Source organism: Oryzias latipes, chromosome 5 (genome assembly GCF_053564925.1).
Source record: "Oryzias latipes strain Hd-rR chromosome 5, Olatipes_Hd-rR_3.1".
Lineage (NCBI taxonomy): Eukaryota > Metazoa > Chordata > Actinopteri > Beloniformes > Adrianichthyidae > Oryzias > Oryzias latipes.
In genome coordinates, this window is record NC_136241.1 from 14,745,085 (window position 1) to 14,767,187 (window position 22,103).

The window sequence follows — 22,103 nt, forward strand, 5'->3', positions numbered from 1 at the left end:
AACCCAAAAGAGTCCTCTCACACAGCTAACTTGTCTGCTGCACTCTTGTTTTTCATAATCTTTGCATTTGTTAGTGTCTATGAATCAGTTTATCATTAGTTTTCAGTTGTACCCAAGTGTGTTTATCCTACCTGACTGGCTGCTTCCATCACCATTTAGCATGGAGCTCCTCCCAGCTGTATCGGCTGGTGGAGGTTTTGCAGCTCCTGCGCAGAAGAATTAGGAATCGGTTCATTATGACCAAAGCACTGCGACTGATGACACGATCAAGCTCTTTCTGCCTCGCAATAAAGACTGTTCGGAGTGTTCTGTAAGTGATCTCCATTTTAATGAAATCTAGTTCTATCATTTTCAATTATTCAATTAAAACAACTGTCAGTAATGCATTTTATTATGAGATATATTTTCTACTTTTGCTAGTTGCCTAGTCCTCTGTTACCCAAAATAAAAACTGGAATTATTTTTATTGAAAACCTTTTATGTGAAAACAGGAGATGGGGGACATTTGTAACACTTTTCTTAAAGAGAATCTACAGTAAAGGTTAAAACAATAAAATCTTTCAACTCAAATTTCTCAGATGTGAGCTCTGTGGTGTCCAGGGTGTCCCTTGCCTTCGCCCATAACTGGCCGGGATAGACTCCGTGACCCTGAAAGGGATAAACGAAAGATGAATGAATGAAAAAAAAAAATTACTGTCACAGGTTAATGTTAAGGAAATAATGTCACAGGTTTAACAGGTTTCACAGGCTAATGTTAAGGAAAAACTGTCACAGTTTATACTATGGAAATAACATAGTGGGAGTGGCACTTTAGCTCAGGCGGTGGAGCAGCTCGTCCAACAACCGAAGAGTTGTTGGATGCCAAGAGTTTAAGCACTGACAATATTTTTATATTGAATGAAAAGTTTCAATAGGATCATTTTCAAATCCGTATCCAAAAGAAGAGGCACAAATTTTCCTTAAATGTTTTGGACTTGCTAAATATTTAAAAATATTTATCCTTTTTGTGGCCCTGGGAAGTGTGCACAAACATATCTTAAACAAACAGAGTCCATGTGTGCTTTACTTTGTTTACCAGAGGAACCTGCGTTTTAATTGTTTGCATTTGTTTTTAATGACCATAATTCTCATGAAGAACAAAAAGTTTCCTTTTAACCTGACATTCATCTGTCCCAGGGTAACATGACAAGCACTGTCTGTAAGCCCCTGGATCCTATTTAAATTCAAATCTGACATTAATTCTACAATTCCAAATGGTATCTGCCCCTTTCTTTCAGCAAAAGCCACAGACTGAATTTTTAATAGTGAATTTGTTAAAGCATTTGCTGTAGGTAAGTGCTTTGTCAGATGTTTTTCAATCTTTTTATGGGGTTTGTTGCATTTCAAAGTGGCAGCCACATCCCAAATTTTCACTTCAGCTAATAACTTTTAACTGGACACTTTATCTTTTGTCTTCCACTTTAGTTACTACTTTGTCGAAGTATGAAATGCCTTCACCAGAATCAATTTTCCTCTTTTCTTGAGAAGTTGTTAAAGATGGATTATGGATTTTATGCACATCATTATCAGGCTTTGTTTCCCTCAAGTTACACCACAGGCTGATTTTAAGTATTTTATTTTGCTTGGAAAAAACAATCTTGCTTATAATGGTACACTTTCGGAAGGTGGTCAGAAACAGGCATGTGGATAAGTACAACATATTTAACATTGTGTTAAAAAGGCCATGCTGCTGCTAAGACTCTGCTGAAAATGAATGGCTGTTCTATGTCAGAAATGAAATCTACTATATAAAAGAAGGAAAATGTCCCAGTTTTCCAACTACAATTTCCAAAACAGATAGCAAAATGTAATAACTAAAAAATTACGGGTTTAACGATTCATTTTAACAACTTCTGACAATTCATATCAGAATTTGTGGTTGATGATACGATTTATAGTGGATATTAGTCCATTTTGAACAATCCCATTCAAGCTCTAGAGTCAGTTACTGCCATTATCAAATGACACACAGACTTTTACTTAGTCACTAATTTGATGATTAGGTGTTTGGCTAAGTCAACCAGAATCCTGCAGCAGCTGGTGAGGGGACAGACATGGTTGATGTTCAGTGGAGCGACATTACAGACGCTTAGACTGCAATGATGAGCTGCTGTTAAGCAAAGTTCAGAAAAGAAAAGAAGAAGAGACACTTCTGGTAAAAAAAAAATGTCTGGGGTAAATCAATGGAAATCAAGAGGATAAAAAAAAGATGCAAGCAACATTAGGCAGGAAAATGGACGTGGGAGGAGAGTGGATAAAAAAATGATAGGAAGTGTGTGCACGATGTGCGAGTATGTTCTTGCATCAGGTGTGGCGTGTGTGATTGGGTGTTACTGTTGGTAACCAGGCAGGGATGGACCTTGTCTCGTGGGGATGTGGGGGGAGCGCCTTAATCAGCTATGAGTACGACCAGAGAATAACACAGACACTGACAGAATCTTGAGCTAAGGGAACTCTGCCTCGCTGCCAGGACGAAACAAAACAAGCCTGGCCAACAAATTTAGCTCGAATACTGTCAACACTGCTGCTCAAGCCGCCAGTGGGAATCCTTTTTGTTCCTCCCAGGACTTCACATGGATTGTAGGAACTTAAAGAGGACTTCAGAAAATGATCCAAAGAAACGCTTAAATGAGAAGTTTTACTTCTTTTTCAAACAGAATTGCAGACTGAACTGCCTCGAAGGTAAATAGATCACCGTTTTAATTTTGTATATGCTATTTACATATGTAAGTCTTTAACATGGTCATACGCCTTTGCTTTCATCTCCTGGTTCAATGAGAGACATTGATGCTATTCTAGATTATGCACTTGGGTTGTAGACTCAGACTCCTCAGAGTTTGTCAGGAAAGAGGTCTTCTTTAAAAACAAACATAAGTGGAGACATTTTTAAGTAGATCACAAGTGAAATCAATAACATTAGTTCTAGTCTCAACAGGCTTAATTGAGGAAGTATAATGTACACAGCATGAGGAAAAATACTAATATTTGGCTTAAAAAATACAGGAGAAAAATGAAACGGCATGGGAACAAAAATACTTTTTGCTGCTTTATTTTTACACTGTGTACATTATATCCTCTATTTTTATAATGCGATTGAAAAATAGAGGAACTTTGTATCAACGTTCTCTAGTGCTTTTATGACATAATACATAGTGTAAGCCAAACTTATACAAGCATAGCACACTTTTACAAAAAAAAATACATTGGGAATTTAATGTATAAAAATAGGACAGAAGGTAAAAAGAAAAATCAAGATCCACAACAAAACTAAGACTGAACTAACGAAACAATAATCTTACCAAAACACAGCATCAAAGTCCATTTATGCAGTGCAATGTAAATGATTAACATAAAAAAGCGGAAGGAAATTGGTTTCCTAAACACAATAAAATTAGAGTAGAAAGCAAAAACATTTAAAAATTAAATAGTAAAGCTTAATAAAAAAAAGGAACCTTCACCTAACTTAATAAACATCGAATTCCAGGAATTATCAGGACAGAATTTAGCAAGAAAAACACAAAACTGCAGCATGACAATTACTGATGGAGCAATGGAGAAACATGATGTAATACTTCATTTCCAATACTAGTAATCTCAATGGTTGCATGTCAGCACTTACTGTATATACTGATAATGGAATAAGCATCTCTCAAGCATAAGAACAGATGAATATTAAACTTCCACAAATATTTGCTGTTAGTCAAGTAAGGGTTAATGGCCGACGAAGTGTGCGTTTATTACTTTTTAACGCACGCCGTGGAAGCCTGAACCGTCCGACGTGATGCGGAGGACGGTTGCTTCTGCGAAGTGCGTTAAAAGGTAATAAACAAACACTTCGAAGGCCATTAACCCGCTTATACCATGGTCACTTACAAAAAAATATATTTTTAATCAGTTTTAGCACTTTATTCTTGTTTTTTGTTCAGTTTAGATCACTTTTTCACAAAAAGCGGACTATTTTTTATGTGGTGCTGCGCGTTGTCATGACTACAAGTTCAAGTGCGGAGCGGAAGAAAGTAGGATCATATGGTCATCGTCATGATAAGTGCACCTCTTACCGCTCGTTATTGTCCAGATGATGAAGCAAAGTGTGATAAAGAAACAAATACACAAGTAGCTTCCAAAATTTTACTATAACAAATCTCTAACAATAAATCTGAACATTAGCTGTCAACGAAAAAAACAAAAACGGTTTTATTAATTAATAAGTTATTTTACATCGAGCTTGTTAACTTTGAACCGAGCAAAAAAATCGGGCTTAGGAAGACAGAATTGTTTATTTAAAATTAAATTCAACATTGCCATTAATTGTAAAATTTGAAAGAGATACTGGCATGTCCATCATATTGCTGTTCGAAGGACAGATATTTAGTTTTTGTGAACCCTGACCACTGCTGGTGGCGACGTTGCGGGACGACAGAATGTTGCTCCATTCTCGTCTTTCCTGGAGTGACGGAGCCCAGTAAGCCTGCAGGCTGCTTTCACAGCGGTGCCCCGTCACAGACATGATCTGGCGTGATTCCAGACCGGCGTCTGAGAGTCGACCCACAGCCGTGCTCCACAGACTGTGATTTGTGTAAATCTGCGATAGACCCACCTTAAAAAACAAAACAAAAAAAACAATCATAAACACGCAGGTTATTTACAAAAGCAGGAGAGGAGTTTGACAAAAAAATAGGGCTATGTAGATCGATGTACAGACCTCTTCACTAATTTTTTTTAGCATTGCTCCCAGGTAGTTGACACCCATCGGTTCCCTGGAGTACCAAACCTCCAATGCTGCGGTGTCAGAGCGCTTCGGATGCAGATAAAAAGATTTTGCATCTGGGGGACGTTTAGAGATGTATTTCTTGAAACTTTGTATTGGGCACAGAGGATCCCCGGGTCTTGCAAACATAAAACCTCTTAGGTTTTGCTTGTGTGGGTCGTTTGGAGTTTTGTGATTTTTAGTGTCCAGATTATGCGATAGGCTAAGGTATTCCACGCCTTCCTCGTCTCTGTGGATGCTAAAAGATGCCATTGTCAGCTCACGACACCCCTCCCTCCCACGTCGAGCCAAACACAGGAATACGAGGATGGTGAGGGCTGGTGTCTTTCCCACTCTTTCTGTAGCTGGTGTCTTTCCCACTCTTTCTGTAGCTGGTGTCTTTCCCACTCTTTCTGTAGCGCTTCATTATGGACTTAAAAACCGCATTGCTGCTCTTGAAGACAGTGTCGCTTATGATGTTGACGTCTCTTACATGGCGATTGATGCGGGCTCTCAAGCTCCCCAGACTGGCAACACTGTACTCTCCTCCATCCTTAGTGGACTGAACAGACGCATAAAAAAGCCGCAGACTCTCATTGAGAGTGGTGGCAGTGTAATTTTCAAAGTTGATGTCCATGTATTTTTGAACCAGGAAGTCTCGAAATATATTAACTGCCCATTTCGTGATTTTCTTTGTGTTTACCTCGTCCATCTTCCAAAAAGTTCAATTCTTCCGGTGTCACTTCATTGTGTCTCCTCTCCCTCTTTTGATGTTCTTGTCTCTCTTTCTCTGTGGCTGCATCCCAGTCATCAAAATTATCAAAGTCACCGAACAAGTTAAAAGAAACAACGAAATCACTCATGTCTTTTTTCTGGCTCTTGGTAAACTGTGAAATAACGTATTTCGACGTATGCTTTAAGTTTTATCCTAGCGCAGTGATATGTGACCGGAACTTCTTTTTTCACCATGCGGTTATCAGATTTTAATGCACACCCAGCAGCCAAACAGAATCGAGTATTCAACCGGACCATGGTATATGCTTTACTTAACACAGGGGTCTGGAACCTATGGTTCGCGAGCCATATATGGCTCTTTTGATGGTCGCATGTGGCTCGCAGACAAATCTTTAATTATACTTTTTTTTATCCTTAGTCCAGTCCTTCTCGGGCGCGATGCCATGCCAGAGGCGCGCAGTATTAGCGGTGCTTGGAGAGAAAAATCTGCGCCAGCACTATCAGTTTACTATTATCTATTATTTCACAGAGTTTGTACCAGCCTGAAACCTGTGAATTGCCGTGCCTAAAACTGCGCGCTCCCGTCTCTGAGAAAGAGTGCGCAGTTGCGGGGATGGGATGTGTGACAACGAAAGCAGAGGGTGGGGCAGGCAGCAAGGGGAATCACGCAGGGATTGTAAAAACGTAAAACCCGCTGCCCGTCACTCACTGCAGCATGTGAGTGTGTGTTTGGCTCCAGGTCTGCATGTGAGCCGTCTTTCTCACATGTACAAAACATTCATACCAACCAACGATCACGTTTAAAGTCTCAACGCCTGCATGAAGCAGAAACTCACCACCGATCAACCGGACTAAACCATCAGCAAAACTACTACGAGAAATACTCATCATTTATTAGCAACAGCATAACGATGTTATTAAAAAGAATCCACAGAGTTATCATACTTTAAAAATGTTGAAATTACATCAAATGCACACATTCACTTGTATATTTAGTTTTAAACATTGTCGCGGACTGAGTTGGATGACTGTCGGACCACGTTAAAAGTTCTGGAGTTCAATGAACGCATCAAGTAGAGATCTGATTGGCTCTCAGTTCTGTCGCTCAGCCTGTTGTTAGGTAATTTGGACCATTGGGGCTCAGCTATGGGCCAAATAAGGGAAATGGGAGGGCTGGAGCGGGAGCAGGGGAATATAAAGTTGGGAGAAACGCTCTCGTCTCAGCTGAGGAATTGAGGAGTTGATGAATTAATTGTACAGCGTTTGTTGCGGTCTACAGTAATCAGAATAAAACACCTTAAAAGAGGTTAAGTCTTCGTGCCACAGTGTGGGAAAGGGAAACTACATTATTGTATGGCTCTTTCGAAATTACTTTTAAAAATATGTGGCGTTTATGGCTCTCTTGGCCAAAAAGGTTCCCGACCCCTGACTTAACAGCATATGTAAAATATATTGTTCAGTTTTTTTTACAATTTAATTGATTTAACCCACATATAACCATGAAAGTCCTGTTGAAAGTATAAAACCTCGTGTTTAATGGGAGTCCTGGCTAAGCGGTAGCAGATACAAATCACTTACTGCTGATAAAGATGTGGCTGCCACATGTTTACTGAAGTGTAATACAAGAAATTGATGTTCCAAAAATACAAGCTCATTGTTTGAAATATAAATCCTTAGAAATTAGTCTACATATTTTGAAATATCCAATATTATAGAATGCGCTGATTTAGAATCCTGGTTGATAACAGATTCTCAAAGTAGAATCTGCCAAAATGTATATAGGCAGAATTGTAGTAGGTTTAGGGGATGTCATCTGGACTTGGTTTTTAAAGTTAGAAGACGTTTCACCTCTTATCCAAGAGGCTTTGTCAATTCTGAATAAGCTGGTCGAAGAGCTGGTATATATGCACTCATGGGGGAGGAGTCAGACCTGAAACTGGATGGTATTGTCAACTTAACCTACATGGTTTCGGGTCGTTAAGAGTCCTTTGTCCTCAGCTGGGGGTTGGGGTATGTTTGCAAAATCTTGTGAATTCCTAACATGATGCTCTGAGAGATTAAGTCATCGACAAGCCTCTATATTACAGACTGTACCCGGGTAATACCATTCCATGCATTTATGGCCTTCACAAGATTTTGCAAACAAAGTCAAACATCTTCAGCTGGATTCTGACGAGACGATGGTGTTTTATGATGTAACTTCCCCCTTCACCTGGATTCCCACCACCAAGGCAGTGATTTCAGTGAGGAAGAGATTACTTCAGGATCTCAGTTACAAGACAGAACAAATCTGACACCAGACTCAACTCCACATATTTCCAATTCAGGGGAAACTTCTACAGGCAGAGGCACGGCTGAGCTATGGGCTCTCCAATCTCGCCCATTGTGCCCAATTTGTACATGGAAAAAGACAAGAGAAGAGCCCTGGACTCTTTCCCAGGTACTACTCCAAGCCACTGGTTCAGATATGTGGACGACACTTGGATCAAGATCAAAATCCAGGAAGTGGAGACTTTCACAGATCATATCAACGCAGTCGACAAGAACATCAAGTTCACCAGGGAAGACACAAAGGACAACACCCTAGCCTTTCTAGACTGTGCTGTGGTCATTGGAGAGGACAGACAGCTCCAGGTTGAAGTGTACAGGAAGCCTACTCACACAGATCAGTACCTGTTATTTGACTCAAACCACCCCTTACAGCTCAAACTAGGCGTTATCAGGACACTACAACACAGAGCCCAGGAGGTGCCCACAAGCTCTGACAGAAAGAAGAAAGAAGAGCAACATATCCGCCAAGCCCTCCGAACCTGTGGATATCCCAACATACAGAAAAACAAGACAAGAAGGAACAAGAGCCGAAAGGGAACATTATTTCAATTCTGTATATCTCAGGCCTGTCTGAAAAACTTAAAAGGATTTTCAAACAACATAACATCCCAGTTCATCTCAAACCAGTTAATACTCTCAGACAAAAACTGGTTCATCCAAAGGACAAAATTTCCAGCTACAAACAGAGTAATGTTGTGTACTCTATCCACTGCAAAGAGAACTGCAGGGAACATTATATAGGAGAAACCAAACAACCTCTACGCAAGCGGCTTTACCAACATCGCAGAGCCAACCCAAGTGGACCTGAGTCTGCAGTACATCTCCACCTGAAGGCCACAAACCACTCGTTCGAGGACAGTGAAGTCCGAATTCTAGCCAGAGAGAAAGGATGGTTTGAGCAAAGAGTGAAAGAAGCCATCTTTGTCAAGAAGGATAAACCTTCTCTTAATAAGAATGGTGGTCTCAGGTTTATTCTTCCATCCATCTACGGCAGTGTTTTAAAACCTAAATAAACCAAACCAGTTCCACCTGGGTGGTTAATAGCTGAAAGAGATGACCAGTTTGGGGAAGGAGTCACTGGCTCCCCAATCCCCAGCTGAGGACAAAGGACTCTTAACGACCCGAAACCATGTAGGCTAAGTTGACAATGCCACCCAGTTTCAGGTCTGACACCTCCCCCATGAGCGCATATATACCAGCTCTTCGATCAGCTAATTCAGAATTGACAATGCCTCTTGGATAAGAGGTGAAACGTCTTTTAACTTTAAAAACCAAGTCCAGATGACATCCCCTAAACCTACTACAATGGAACCAACCTGGATGAATGAGAGTCTTCATAGACATATAGGCAGAATTAGATTTCTTTCTAGAAACTAAAAATGAAAGTATGTGGAAGATAAATATGACCAACATTAACTCAAGAGACTTGTATTATTATAATACTTACACAATTACACAGTTTAAAAGTGTACCGGTACGACTTCTTCTCTCTTAACCAGACTTAAACATTGAGTTAAACAGTATAGAAAAGAAGAAACTGCAGGGAGAATATATGAGTAATTTTACTACAACAATTGCAAACCAACTTTTCTAAATACGGTCGCAGATCAATGGGTCAGCACATATCTGCTCAATTACAACACCAGGCTTTAGTATATTTATATTTATTGCTGGTGGGTAGTGGCTCTGCAACATCAACCACGAAACATTTAGTGGATTTATGATTCACACAAATACTATTTTTGCCTAAAAGGATCTGATTAAACAAACAACCAAGAAATCCAAAAAAATTTTAAATTAAGCAGGACGCTTTTAACATTTTTAATATGCTAATATCATGATATTGGTTATTAAAATGATAGATGGACCTATTTATAATTGAACATGTGTTGTTCCATCTTTACAAGGTCAGTTCAAGAACAAGATACAAACCCTAATAATATCATATTTCTATAGAAAAAATTAAGGAAAATGTTTTCTTGTCTAAAGAGCTTGTTTGGCTATTAAAAATATAGCTGTTCCCCCCTCCCCCTACTAGGTTGGTCAGATCACAACCTGGTTCATATTTTACCCGTCTATAAACCTGTGGTGAAACGATAACCTCCAACTACAAGATCTGTGAGAAGATGGACAGAAGAGGCCAGTGAGGAACTGAGGGACTGTTTTGAGACCACAGACTGGGAGGTGCTGTGCGGATCGCACGAGGACATTGACAGTCTGACACACTGCATTACAGACTCCAACAATAAACCACGCTGTCATCTACTTGATGCACAGAACCCTGCTACACCTGGAGGAACCTGGAAGTACTGTTAGAATCATGTTCTTCGACTTCTCCAGCGCCTTCAACACCATTCAACCATCACTGCTCAGGGGAAAGCTGGAAGGTGCTGAGGCTGACCTTGTGGATTGTTGACTACCTCACCAACAGACCACAGTATGTGAGGCTCCAAGACTACGTTTCTGCCCAGGTGGTCTGCAGCACGGGGCCCCACAAGGGACAGTGCTCTCTCCTTTTCCTTTCACACTCTAAACATCTGACTTCCACCATGACTCAAACCTGCCATATCCAGAAGTTCTCCGATGACACAACCATCGTTGGACACGTGTTAGAAGGAAATGATCTGGAATATAAGAAGGTGATCAAGAACTTTGTGGACTGGTGGAAACTCAATCATCTTCACATCAATGCCACCAAAACGAAGGAGATGGTGGTTGAATTCCGCAAAAAGGCTTCTCAGTCTCCTCCAGTGGTCATTCAGGGACTGGACATCGAGAGGGTGGATGTGTATAAGTACCTGGGTTTTCACATCAACAATAAACTGGACTGGTCAGATAACACAAGGGTCCTGCACAAGAAGGGCCAGAGTCGCCTCCACCACCTGAGGAGACTGAGATCCTTTGGTGTGTGTAGGCCACTACTCAAGACCTTCTATGAGACTGTCGTTGCATCAGCAACTTTCTATGCTGTGGTCTGCTGGTGTGGAGGAATTAATGAAAAGGACAAAAAGAAACTGGACAAGCTGGTCAAGAGATCTAGCTCTGTCCTGGGCGGTTCCCTGGACTCAGTGGACTCTGTAGGTGAGAGGAGGATGCTGACCAAGCTGTCCAGCATCCAGAACAACCCCTCTCACCCCCTGTATGCAACGGTGAAGACCATGAGTAGCCCGTTCAGCCAGAGACTGCTGCACCCCCCCAGTGCAAAAAGGAACATTACCGGAGGTCCTTCGTCCCAACAGCAGTCAGACTGTTCAACAACACGGTCTAAGGACTGCTGAAACCGCTGTTGCTATTTATTACCCTATTTAACTTGTTATTTATGATGTGTACTTTTACTTCCACTTTGTATTATTACTATTTTATTCTTACTCATTGCAACTTTGCTTTTTGTCTTTTTCTAACTGCTATATTTCTTGTTTTGGCTGCTGTGACAACTGAATTTCCCTCCGGGGATCAATAAGTCCTATCTTATCTTATCTTATCTTATCTTATCTTACTACTACAGGAAAAAACTTAACTGACAGGAATTATCCCAGATAAGAGTTTTTGTGAACTAGATTTCATAGCCTAAGCTACTAAAACTGGTTTCATCAATCAGACATAGCCTACATATTGAACTCATTTTAGTATTCCTAAAGGCTCTGAAAGAACTTTGCAACTAACTGAACCAAATCTCTTTTTCACAGGAGCTCTTTCTGAGGCGGTGCTGGAGTATTACGGACAGACAGGACTATTATGTACCAGTTTGTAGGAAAAAAATGCAGCTTCTTGCTTTGCCTAGGAATAAGCATAATTATAGTTTCATTTATCTATTTCAAAACTAGAATCCCAACTGACCTAAAGCCGCTGCAGAGTTCTGACTGCAGAAACTTTTCCAATGAATGTAGGCCCATTCTGAACGGCCTAGAAACAGCTGTACAATGGTATCGGCGCGACTGCCATGTACGTCTCTGATTCTGCATTTGTGTTTTTAATTTGTTAAATTAAATGCAAATAAACATTTTGATCCAATCTCTGATGTAACTACTAATACCCTGGAGATGAATGAACTCATGCTTTAGCCATAAGATTTCAGGATAACACACGCTGAATGCATTGGCAACAAGAACAATCTAATCCTATTGCAGAAATGTCAACTAAAACACTGATTTAAATTTGTTTAATGCTTAACTCTGGGTTCCTAAAACAACAGCTAGATAGACCTTGTCTTGTTTACGTGGAAGACCACGTAAACTGACGGAGAGGGGTCAGCGGATGTTGAAGCGTATAGTGCAACAGAGCACCAAACTTCATGTGACCTTCAGATTAGTACAAGTATAGTATGCAGAGAGCTGAATAGAATGGGTTTCCATGGCCGAGCAGCTGCATCCAAGCCACATGTCACCAAGCGTGAGATGCAGTGGTGTAAAGCACACCGCCACTGGACTCTAGAGCAGTGGAGACGCGTTCTCAGGAGTGATGAATCACTCTTTTCCATCTGGTAATCTGATGGATAGGTCTGGGTTAGGAGGTTGCCAGGAGAACGGTACATTTGGGACAGCATTGGTCCAAGTGTAAAATTTGGTGCAGGAGGAATTGTGGTGTGGGGTTATTTTCAGGACTTGATCTTGGCCCCTTAGTTACAGTGAAAGGAAATCTGAATGTTTCAGGATACCAAAAAATTTTGGACAATTCCATGCTCCCAACCTTGTAGGAACAGTTTGAAACAGGGTCCGTCTAACATGATTGTGCACAAGTGCACAAAGCAAGGTCAATAAAGACATGAATGACAGAGTCTGGTGTGGATTACCTTGACTGGCCTGCACAGAGTCATGTCCTAAATTGGGATGAATTAGAGTGGAGACTAAGAGCCAGGCATTCTCCAACAGCATCAGTGTGTGACCTCACCAATCCACTTTTAGAAGAATGGTCCAAAATTCCTATAAATTTAACCCTCAACCTTATGGACAGCCTTTCCAGAAGAGTTTAAGCTGTAGTACCTGCAAAAGGTGGACTGACATCATACTGAACTCTATGGGTTAGGAATGGGATGGCACCACAGTTTATATGCAAGTCAAGGCAGGTGAGCCAGTAGTTTTGTCGATACAGAGTAGGATGGAAGACAATCATCTCGCGACTGGTATGTTTAAAATCCTAAAAGCAAATGTTGATTAGGCCTTAGTCACTACACCCTTATGGGTGGATACAGGCGATTGATCAAGCACAGTAAAAATAAAAGGTTATGCAAAATAATGTTTTAATGACATTGGGATTCATTTTTTCTGTTTTCGTCAACAGGTGGAAAACTACATCCTAAAAGACAATCGGACGTGTTCAGAATTAATCAGAGACTTGCACTTTATTACTAGACCCCTGAGTCAAGAAGAAGAGGACTATCCCTTAGCTTTCATTATGACTATTCACAAAGATCTGGAGATGTTTGTGCGTACACTACGAGCTATTTACATGCCCCAAAATGTGTACTGCATTCATATTGATGCTAAGGCTCCATTGGAGTACAAACAAGACGTGAGGGGGTTAGTCAGTTGTTATGAAAATATATTCCTTTCCAGTCAAAGTGAAACAGTGACCTATGGTGGCTATTCTCGCCTGCAAGCTGACTTGAACTGCATGAAAGATCTAATCAGGTCGAACGTAGGCTGGAAGAAGGTTGTGAATTTGTGTGGACAGGATTTCCCCATTAAGAGCAACCTGGAACTTGTTCAGCACATGCAGAGCAAAGAGTGGAGGGACAAAAACCTTACACCTGGGGTCAAACAGCCAGCGCACATCAGATCCAGGACAGAATTCCAGCATCAGGAGATTGTAGGATCCCACGTCATTCAAAAAGGAGAGAAGAAGAAACCACCTCCAGATAATCTGCAAATTTATTTTGGAACAGCGTACTATGCTTTAACAAGGGCGTTTGTAGACTTTGTTTTGAAAAGCCCGATAGCCCTCAACCTCTTGAAGTGGTCCAGAGACACCTACAGTCCAGACGAGCATTATTGGGTGACACTTAATCATCTCAAAGGTAAGATTTTGACAATACAACATCCTACTACTGATTTTAAATTATTGTACCAAGCATGAATTGTAATCTTCTTTATTTAACTATCTTTACATAATGATAAAATGATGAAACCCTAGAGGAGCATTTATGAGGGATTGTATGACTCTTTGACACCACCTGTCCTATGACTCAACACCATTCTAGGGACAATTAGCAATACTCCCGGCATACTTGCATCAAATAAAGTATAATAGAAATGCCTGCACAATACCATAGAACATAGAATTTGGGGACTTCTGTAATCTTAATGAACTAAAAAATTGAAATGATTTCATGCCATGTGTTAGACAAGTGACATTTCTGAGGCAAGTGATTCAGATACACCTCAGAAATCTGTACTTTTTTTGTAAAGGAGCTCCAGGCAGCCGTGTTGATGGCGGTTGGGAAGGAAACATCCGAGCAATAAAGTGGAGTGATCAAGAAGGAACAGCTCACCAAGGTTGCAAAGGTAAAGCATATAAGATCTCACAACAACTAGTTAATGAGTAACAACTGAATTATAAAGACTAGATTGTTTTAGAAATGTTTGAAATGGTAGTAATATCTCAAAAAAAAATGTTTCCAGTCCTTTATCCGTTTGACCGGAAAGATTTCATGTGTACACTTGTTTGAATTATGTAGGACTGCATTTTATAATCATGAAGTCCAATTATTTATAAAACTTGCATGCAACACAAACTGCCATCCATCCATGTTTTTAACCCGCTACATACTTTATGGTGTAACGGGGTTGCCAAAGTCAGCTGACTGTTGGGCGAAGGCGGGGTACACCTCGGACAGGTTGCCAGTCTGTCCCAGTGCAACACTAACTTTTCCATTTATTTAAGAGCAAACAGACAAATAAAAGCAAACAAAACCATCGTGCACAGATTTAAGTCATAAAATATAAAGCCTAAAGTCCAGGTTAACCGCTGTCTCTATTTTCAAGGACACTACGTTAGAGACATCTGCGTTTACGGAATGGGGGACATCGAGTGGATCATCAACAACAACAACATGTTTGCCAATAAGTTTGAAAGTAATGCCTATCCTGAGGCCTTGGACTGTTTGGAACAGTGGCATAGGAGCAAAGTGCTCAACCAGGCAAAGATTCCATTTCAACCATCGTGGGTTCTGGCGATAACAGAGAAATTAAGCACCAGCGATGACTTCAACAGCACTACAGTGACATGACATGTCTGCGAATATAAGCAAGTCATTACATATCATTTGTCCTCTCTCTAAAACATATAACATGTTTCAATTAGGCCTGCATAAGTAATCGCAAACTTATCGTTATTGCGATTTCAAGCTGTGCAATACCCATATCGCAAAAGTCAGCGAAAATTGCAATAAATGGTAAACCTTAAATGTGCTAAAACAAACTTATGGCAAATTGAACTATTTAATGAATTGAATAAATCCCTTTATGCATTTGACCAATCAGACCGAGCCCTTCACATTGTTGACCAATCAGATGGAGCTTCTATGTTATATGTGACCCTCCTAATTAGAAACAGGTCATTTGGAGAATAATTTAAGGTATTTTGACTCTTGTTTAAATTAAACTTTTGCAGGGAAATGGAAATGTTTTTGTTGTTTTTGGTATTTGTTCATTTATCGCAAGTTATATCGTCATCATACTTTTACATGCCGTAAATGTGGAATACATATACTTTAAAGATGTTTTTAAATGCCTATACATATATTTATGTATATACTGCTAAGATGTTTACCTATTGTGGAATAAACTAAAGTTAAAATAGTTATTTTAAACATGATGTCCAGTTAAGACACGCCAATACCTTCATGTCTGTAGAGTTTAGTGTGTTCAAAGTAGGGCTGCATGATTTGAGGAAAACTTGCGAATTATGATATTAAGGATCAAAATTGTGATGACAATATAATATTTATATTTACATAACATGGTGTCTGCTACCTAAGCTCAGAAGATGAGCAAGCTCTTTTTACCCTCGATTTTGTCTCTTTGGCTGAAAGTTTATAATTATAATCATTTTAACAATAATTTATACTTTATTTTTTTTATTTTTTAGCATTGGTTATTTTTTTTTATTTTTTTTTACCATAGTAAGATTTGTGAATTTATGGCTGAGGATCTCCTGAAACTGTAAAATAAACTGTAACGTTTATCTGCTGACAGTCCATATTATTTTATGCTGCACAAGTTTATGGAATAGATTAACAGCAATAATAAGCATGAAAACGATGGCTCACCAAAGTAAACACAATGTATTTAGCAAAAGGAGCATTTTTAACTTTTATGTTAATTTTTTACAGCATCATATTTTTAAGAACTCCTGTGCGTTTGTTCAAAGTTTTAAAAAAATTACTCCTGAAAAAATGCAATTTTCTCTTTATATTTAAACATTTATTGATGAAAATGAAACAACAGTTCAGATACAAATCTAAATTGTAATAAACTGTAACTTCAAGCTGAACGAGTCGAGCTCTGACATTTTTTCTGCAGGAGACATTTTAAACACGCTGGCCGCTACACTAACATAAATAAATACAAAACCCTGTTTTATTTTAGTGGATTTGCTGCTCCTTCTGAGTCTGAGAGAAACGGACAAGAAAGTTTGAAAACGGCAGAATACCGTTCAAACAGAACCAATACAAAGTCCAAAGTCCATGTTTACCTCCAAGCACCGTCATCACGAGACAGAGATACCTGATTGGTTGGAATCTAGACCAATCAGACGGCTGTTTGATGGAAGCTTTGTCACACTAAACTGAAGCTTCTGTGAGAAAAATCAAAGATTAATTTAAATACAAGTCAACATCACTTAAATTGCACTCCAAATCCCCCTCGCCTACATAGGAGGCAGGCCTAAAACATCAAAGGGATCCATCCGATCGGTCAACAACGTAAAGTGGTCCACATGATTGGTCAAATGCATAAAGGGATATTTTTGATCCGTACAATACTTCAAGCTGCCATAAGATCGTTTAAGCACATTTTAAGCAACCATCATTGCAATTTTTGCTATCTTTTGCAATACTCGTATTGAACAGCTTGATATGGAGATAACAATAAATCTGCGATTTACTGTGCAGGCCTAGTCAAAAGTATTAACAACACAATTAAGCAAAGTCATCCTTGAGTTTCCTATTTACTGTGGTTTGGCGGGGCGGCCGTGGTGCAGCGGTAGGGCGGTCGACCCATGATTGTAACATTGCAGGTTCCCGCCTTGCACACCCATGAGTCGAAGCGTCCTTGGGCAGGCGGGCGCCTGTGTTTGGCAGCGGAACCGCCACCAGTGTGTGATTGTGTGAGTGCATGTGTGTGTGACTGGGTGAATGGGTCTGTGACTGTAAAGCGCTTTGTCTTTGTAGGAAGAAAGGCGTTGTACAAGTATACGCCATTTACCATTTGTCGAAGGCACTATCCCAGGAGCACTAATCTGAGCAGAGGTAGCCACATCACTCTCATCAGCCACCTTTGTCATCTCATCCAAGATAGGAAGCTATCAAAATAGAGCAGCAAAGCAATACAAGGAGACCAACCAGAGTTGTTGTGTTCTGTGTTGATATAATAGACAGAACATCAGTGTGGAAAGAGGCAAAGGCCTCTGTCCACACTGATGTTATTCAATGCTTTAGTCTTCACTTTTAGTGACAGATGAGTTCTGGGAACCTGTTCCACCTACATCAATGAGATGTGGGAATGTACATATGCATTACAAATGCATCTTCCTCACTTATGAATAAACAACACACAGCCAAAGACTTAATCACAGCTGCCCTTACAGGGGAATATGGACTGTCTGCGGTTAAAATGATCAAACATGTATGACATACGCAAAATATCAAATGCATAGACCACTCTGTGAGCATGTAGAGCCAAAATGTTCACGCACTTTTTTTGTTCCAATTTTTATGACGTCCCTTAAGGTGGCACCACAAGCCTCAAAGTAACTACAAGAAACACCTGAGCTTCTAAAAGACTTCTAAGAAAATAAGTCACCGCTCCTCTCTACAATCCTCCTACAACGGATCTGGACAACCCAAAAATCTGTGGGACCCCGTACGGGTCAACCCTTCCATACGGGTGCATGTGACGCTCCATGTGAGTGGTAACGTACCAGGCAGCTGTGGTCAGACGCCACATTCTGGTTGACAATTAAAGTTTAGCAATCCATAAACATTATTTTGTGTGGTAAAGATGGAAAATTTGGATCGGGCTGGATCTAATCCCCATTACATCTTTTCCTCCTCAGACTTTTTCTTTAAGCTGCAGTTCTTCGTTTTTGTTCAGGGTTATATTGGTGGGTCTGGGTGGGTGAAGGGAGGAATCTGGTGAGGGAGGGGTGCCAATTTTGTGTGAGTGTCAATTGTTTTTTTTTTAAACTATTTTTCATATTTTATGGCTATTTTATTTCCTTTTATGTAAAGAGCTTTGTATATTCAGTCGGAATGAAAGACGCTACACAAATAAATAAAGTTTGAGTTTGAGTTTGAAAAGGAGAAGAGACAGGATCCATGAAACTGTCTTAAAGACCCACTTCAAGGAAAAGTGTATTTTTGGTGTTTTTAACATTGTTCTCATAAATGGAGGAGGTAATAAAAAGAAATTGGCTTCAAATTACAATTCTGTGCATTTTTTTATCATGGTGAATCAGAAGCAGACAAAAAATAATACTGAACAAAACCTTATAGATGAGACAGAGAAATTACAGTGAGCCACAAGCTCCCTGCTCAGCTCCATTCTGATGCATCCGCGTCCAGACAACTAGATCTATGTACATCTTCATTTTCCTCGTCTGAGCTGGTATAGGCTCTAAAGTGTACGGCTGGATTGCTCCAGTATGGTCATCATTTTTGTTGCACCAATGATGTTAGGTTGGGGTTGTGAGGGACTGACTGTAAGCTAGTAAGAGAGAGAGTATAAACAGATGGATCATGGGAAGGAGGCGGGCTTACTCTGTGCCAACAGTCCCGCCCACAACTCAAGACACGAATTTCTAATGAACTGCTGCTGCTGCTCTACAAAAACTATTTCATAAGAAATGACACAGGTTTTTGATTTAGGTGAAACACTGCATATTCAAAACTAAAAGACCACTGGGAACGCCTTTAAAATAGATCAAAAGATGATCAGTGGGACTTTAAAATATTTAAGTGACATTAACCCCAAAGTTAGCTGAGTAAATCCCAATGATTTTAGTCTAGTCCTGTAAACAACTATTAAAAGCAACTACATACACATTCTTATCAGTCTTTACTTGTTTTTATTACAAATCTAAAGATCAAAGGTAAAAGTGGAATCTTTGACCAGTCTAACCACAGCAGGGAGGACTGGAAAAAAACCTTTCTATGATGAATTTTGGTGGAAATTCTAGAGTCCAGCCAACAAAAATTAATATTTTATCTAAAGATCAAACTTTGAGGCTTGTATAGCCAGCAGTAAGACATCTAAAAATAAAGTCAATACTAGAAAAAGTATCTCTGGTTTTAAGTTCTATTCAAAACACAATAAAAACATTTAAAAAAAAACACACAACAAGGTTTGTCTGCAACATTTTTTAATAGAAGGGACACTTAATCATCCACTGCCTAAAACCTAAAAAATAGCCTGTGCGTGGGAAATCACAACCACAGCCTTGATGCTGCTTATAACAGAGGAGAGCCCAAAATAATCTGAAGCTTCTTCTCATTTCAGAATAAACTAGAAAGAAAACAGAAACAAGCCAAGCTAGAGACAGTAAAACCTAAGTAATACCACAGAACTGAGCATATAGGTGATTACAATCTGATGTTTATATTGAAGTAGTGCTTCCCACAGAACAACACAATCATTTTTAAGGACACAGTGGCCCTATCAGCTCAAGTTTACTTTCCTCAGCCTCGTCGAGCCAGTTTGGTATGGAAGCGATTGTGTAGCATAAATAAAAAGAAAAGTCAAAACCAGAAATGCTTTTTCATTTTCAAAATTAAGCTGCATTTTTTTGACTCAAAATTAAAATGAAAAAGCAATCCACCAAAATGCTTTTTCATTTCCTTCCTCAACACTGCTTATTCTGTCACTTAATTAAAATGATAATGAAAATGGTATTTGACATTTCATTTTCAAAATGTTTTCTGGTAAATGTGTAGCATAATTCATTTAAAAAATGTCTAATTTGACAATTAAAATGGATTAATAGAAATGCTTTTTAATTTTCAAAATGAAGCTGGATCAAATGACTCAAAATTAAAATGAAAAAGCAACACTTCAAAATGCTTTTTCCTTTTCTACTTCAACACAGCTATTTCTGTCACTTCATTAAAAAGATAGTGAAAATAGTATTTGACATTTCATTTTCAAAAAGTTATCTGGTAAATGTACAGCATAATCAAAAAATGCAGCTTCATTTTGAAAATGAAAAAGCATTTCTGGTTTTGACTTTTCTTTTTATTTATGCTTCACAATCGCTTCCATAGTTTGGACAAACGGTTCAACAGCTTGGTGTAACAATAGAAACCTTTTTTTCAGGTCTTTACCGGTTTATCTTTGATGTTCAAAATATATCTATAGTTGCTTAACAATAAAGTATATAATGTTAAGTATTCCAAATATACTTGATATCTTAGGAAAATTAAAGAAAACTGCCATGTTTAGGTATTTTTATTCTATGGGAAAAATAAAACACACTGTGGGATACTGTTTTAGACAATAAATGTGATTTTTCTGAAATCCACTTGGGCATCGAGTATTGTGTCACATTTTTTTTTAAATAAAAATATAAAGGAGGCCAAATGCACTACAATAGAAGCCTAGCATGATTCTTTGAAATTGGACATACCGGTAGTTACTAAGAAATACCCCAGAGGAAGGAGCTTAGTAGAAGGACTTACCTTGTGACAGATTTCTGTCTTGACCTCCTTCAGGGCTCTTTCTGAAAACACACAGCCACAGGTCTGCAGGTAACAGAACCTACAATTTTAGAACAAAAAGGTTTTAGAAAAATTCTTCAAAGTAAGTTCACTGATTCATAAAGCCACCAGTCATTGTCAAAGGTAAGTAAAAAATAAAATAAAATAAACTAGCCATGGTTCTAGAAGTGCTTCCTTGCATTTCACCCTTGCAAATGTCAAGACAAACAGAGCAGCTTAAACTGGCAGGGTTCAACTAAACATGTGTCCTCTGAGTGTGCGTAACCCCTAACAACAACGACTTCAGCATTGGGTCTCTCAGCAGATTTAACCAGAAGATATTCAATAACTGCATCCTTGTTATAAAGCCTGAGAGACAATCCAGACAAAAGTGTTAAGAGTAGAATGTCTTTGTATAAGTTAAATTTAAAATTATAATTTTATCTTAAATACTTGTGCATGTATTTGTAAAAGAAGTTAACAAAACAAAAAAAAAAGTCAAAAGCATTATTTATTTTAATGAATTAATTTTGGATTATATACGGTATTTTTGATCTTTTACACAAGGTAACTATTACGTTTATTTAGAAAAATAGATCTCATATCCTACAAGTGTGGTGCTATAATTGAGCACAAACACCAGAAGTTCAATTGAATGTATTTGTGAAGCTAAAATTGGTTCTAAACCAACATATTAAATGTTTCTTTTTTAACCAAACCAAAGATGACATTTCGAATCTACTGTAATGGGCAAAGAAACATTCTCACACTTCATCAGGGGATATGGGGAAAATGTCAAATTGATATTAATAACGAACATCAAATTTAAGATTTAGACACATTTTCATCTGCAGTACCCTGGCAGGTTGATGTTATTATTGAAGAAATAAAAGTGACTATAGGAAGAAACTTAGAAAATTAAAGGGTAAAAGACAAAAGACAAAATACAAATAGAAGTAAAGTATAAAACTAAACAAAATATAATATTTTAAAATCAGTTTCTGTTTAGTAATACCATTTCATGACTCATTTTATAGCAGGATTCGACAGGTCTAAGAACAGATGAGTAGGCAAATGACCAAATACTAGCGACACAGTGATTTATGGGATAGAATCATTCATTCTATGTAGATTTACCTGCCAAGCTCGCAAGACATAATCCAGGTGTGAAAACAGCGTGAGTTTCGTGTCGATCATCTGTTCTTCGGCTGCACCGCGCGGTAAAAGTTGTGAGGTGAAAGCTAAAAGGTCCACCTGGCCCACTGAGTTTCCACGGTTGAAGGAAAATAGCATTTGTCAGAAAATCTTGTCCCCCTTTTCCTCCCCACGCGCCGGGCTGTGCTG

At 39.0% G+C, this 22,103-nt stretch overlaps 1 protein-coding gene and 1 long non-coding RNA gene across 7 annotated transcripts in view; one reads left to right on the top strand and one right to left on the bottom strand.

The window, feature by feature from the left end:
• The window catches only part of LOC144992155 (uncharacterized), a 94,627-nt gene extending 73,779 nt beyond the window's left edge, over positions 1-20,848 (bottom strand). The window contains exons 1-2 of one of the 3 annotated variants that reach the window (XR_013656017.1): positions 20,742-20,837; positions 132-206 (exon numbers count right to left, since the gene is read on the bottom strand). This is a non-coding gene — a long non-coding RNA (uncharacterized LOC144992155). Of the gene's footprint in view, positions 1-131; positions 207-20,741 lie in introns of all 3 variants that reach the window. The other 2 variants (XR_013656018.1, XR_013656016.1) reach the window with 2 other exon arrangements.
• On the top strand, positions 2,036-20,616 carry LOC144992143 (putative beta-1,3-galactosyl-O-glycosyl-glycoprotein beta-1,6-N-acetylglucosaminyltransferase 7). 4 transcript variants are annotated; one of them, XM_078947160.1, is made up of 5 exons: positions 2,037-2,721; positions 11,539-11,794; positions 13,130-13,865; positions 14,257-14,352; positions 14,833-20,616. In XM_078947160.1, exons 2-5 carry the CDS (start codon positions 11,588-11,590, stop codon positions 15,075-15,077), a joined length of 1,284 nt encoding a protein of 427 aa, XP_078803286.1. In that variant the 5' UTR covers positions 2,037-2,721; positions 11,539-11,587; the 3' UTR covers positions 15,078-20,616. The 4 variants fall into 4 exon arrangements, with proteins under 4 accessions (XP_078803288.1, XP_078803286.1, XP_078803289.1 ...); XM_078947163.1 differs by lacking the exon at positions 2,037-2,721 and having other exon boundaries at positions 11,571-11,589; positions 11,677-11,794; XM_078947162.1 differs by lacking the exon at positions 11,539-11,794 and having other exon boundaries at positions 2,036-2,721.
• Positions 20,849-22,103: the final 1,255 nt, after the last annotated feature.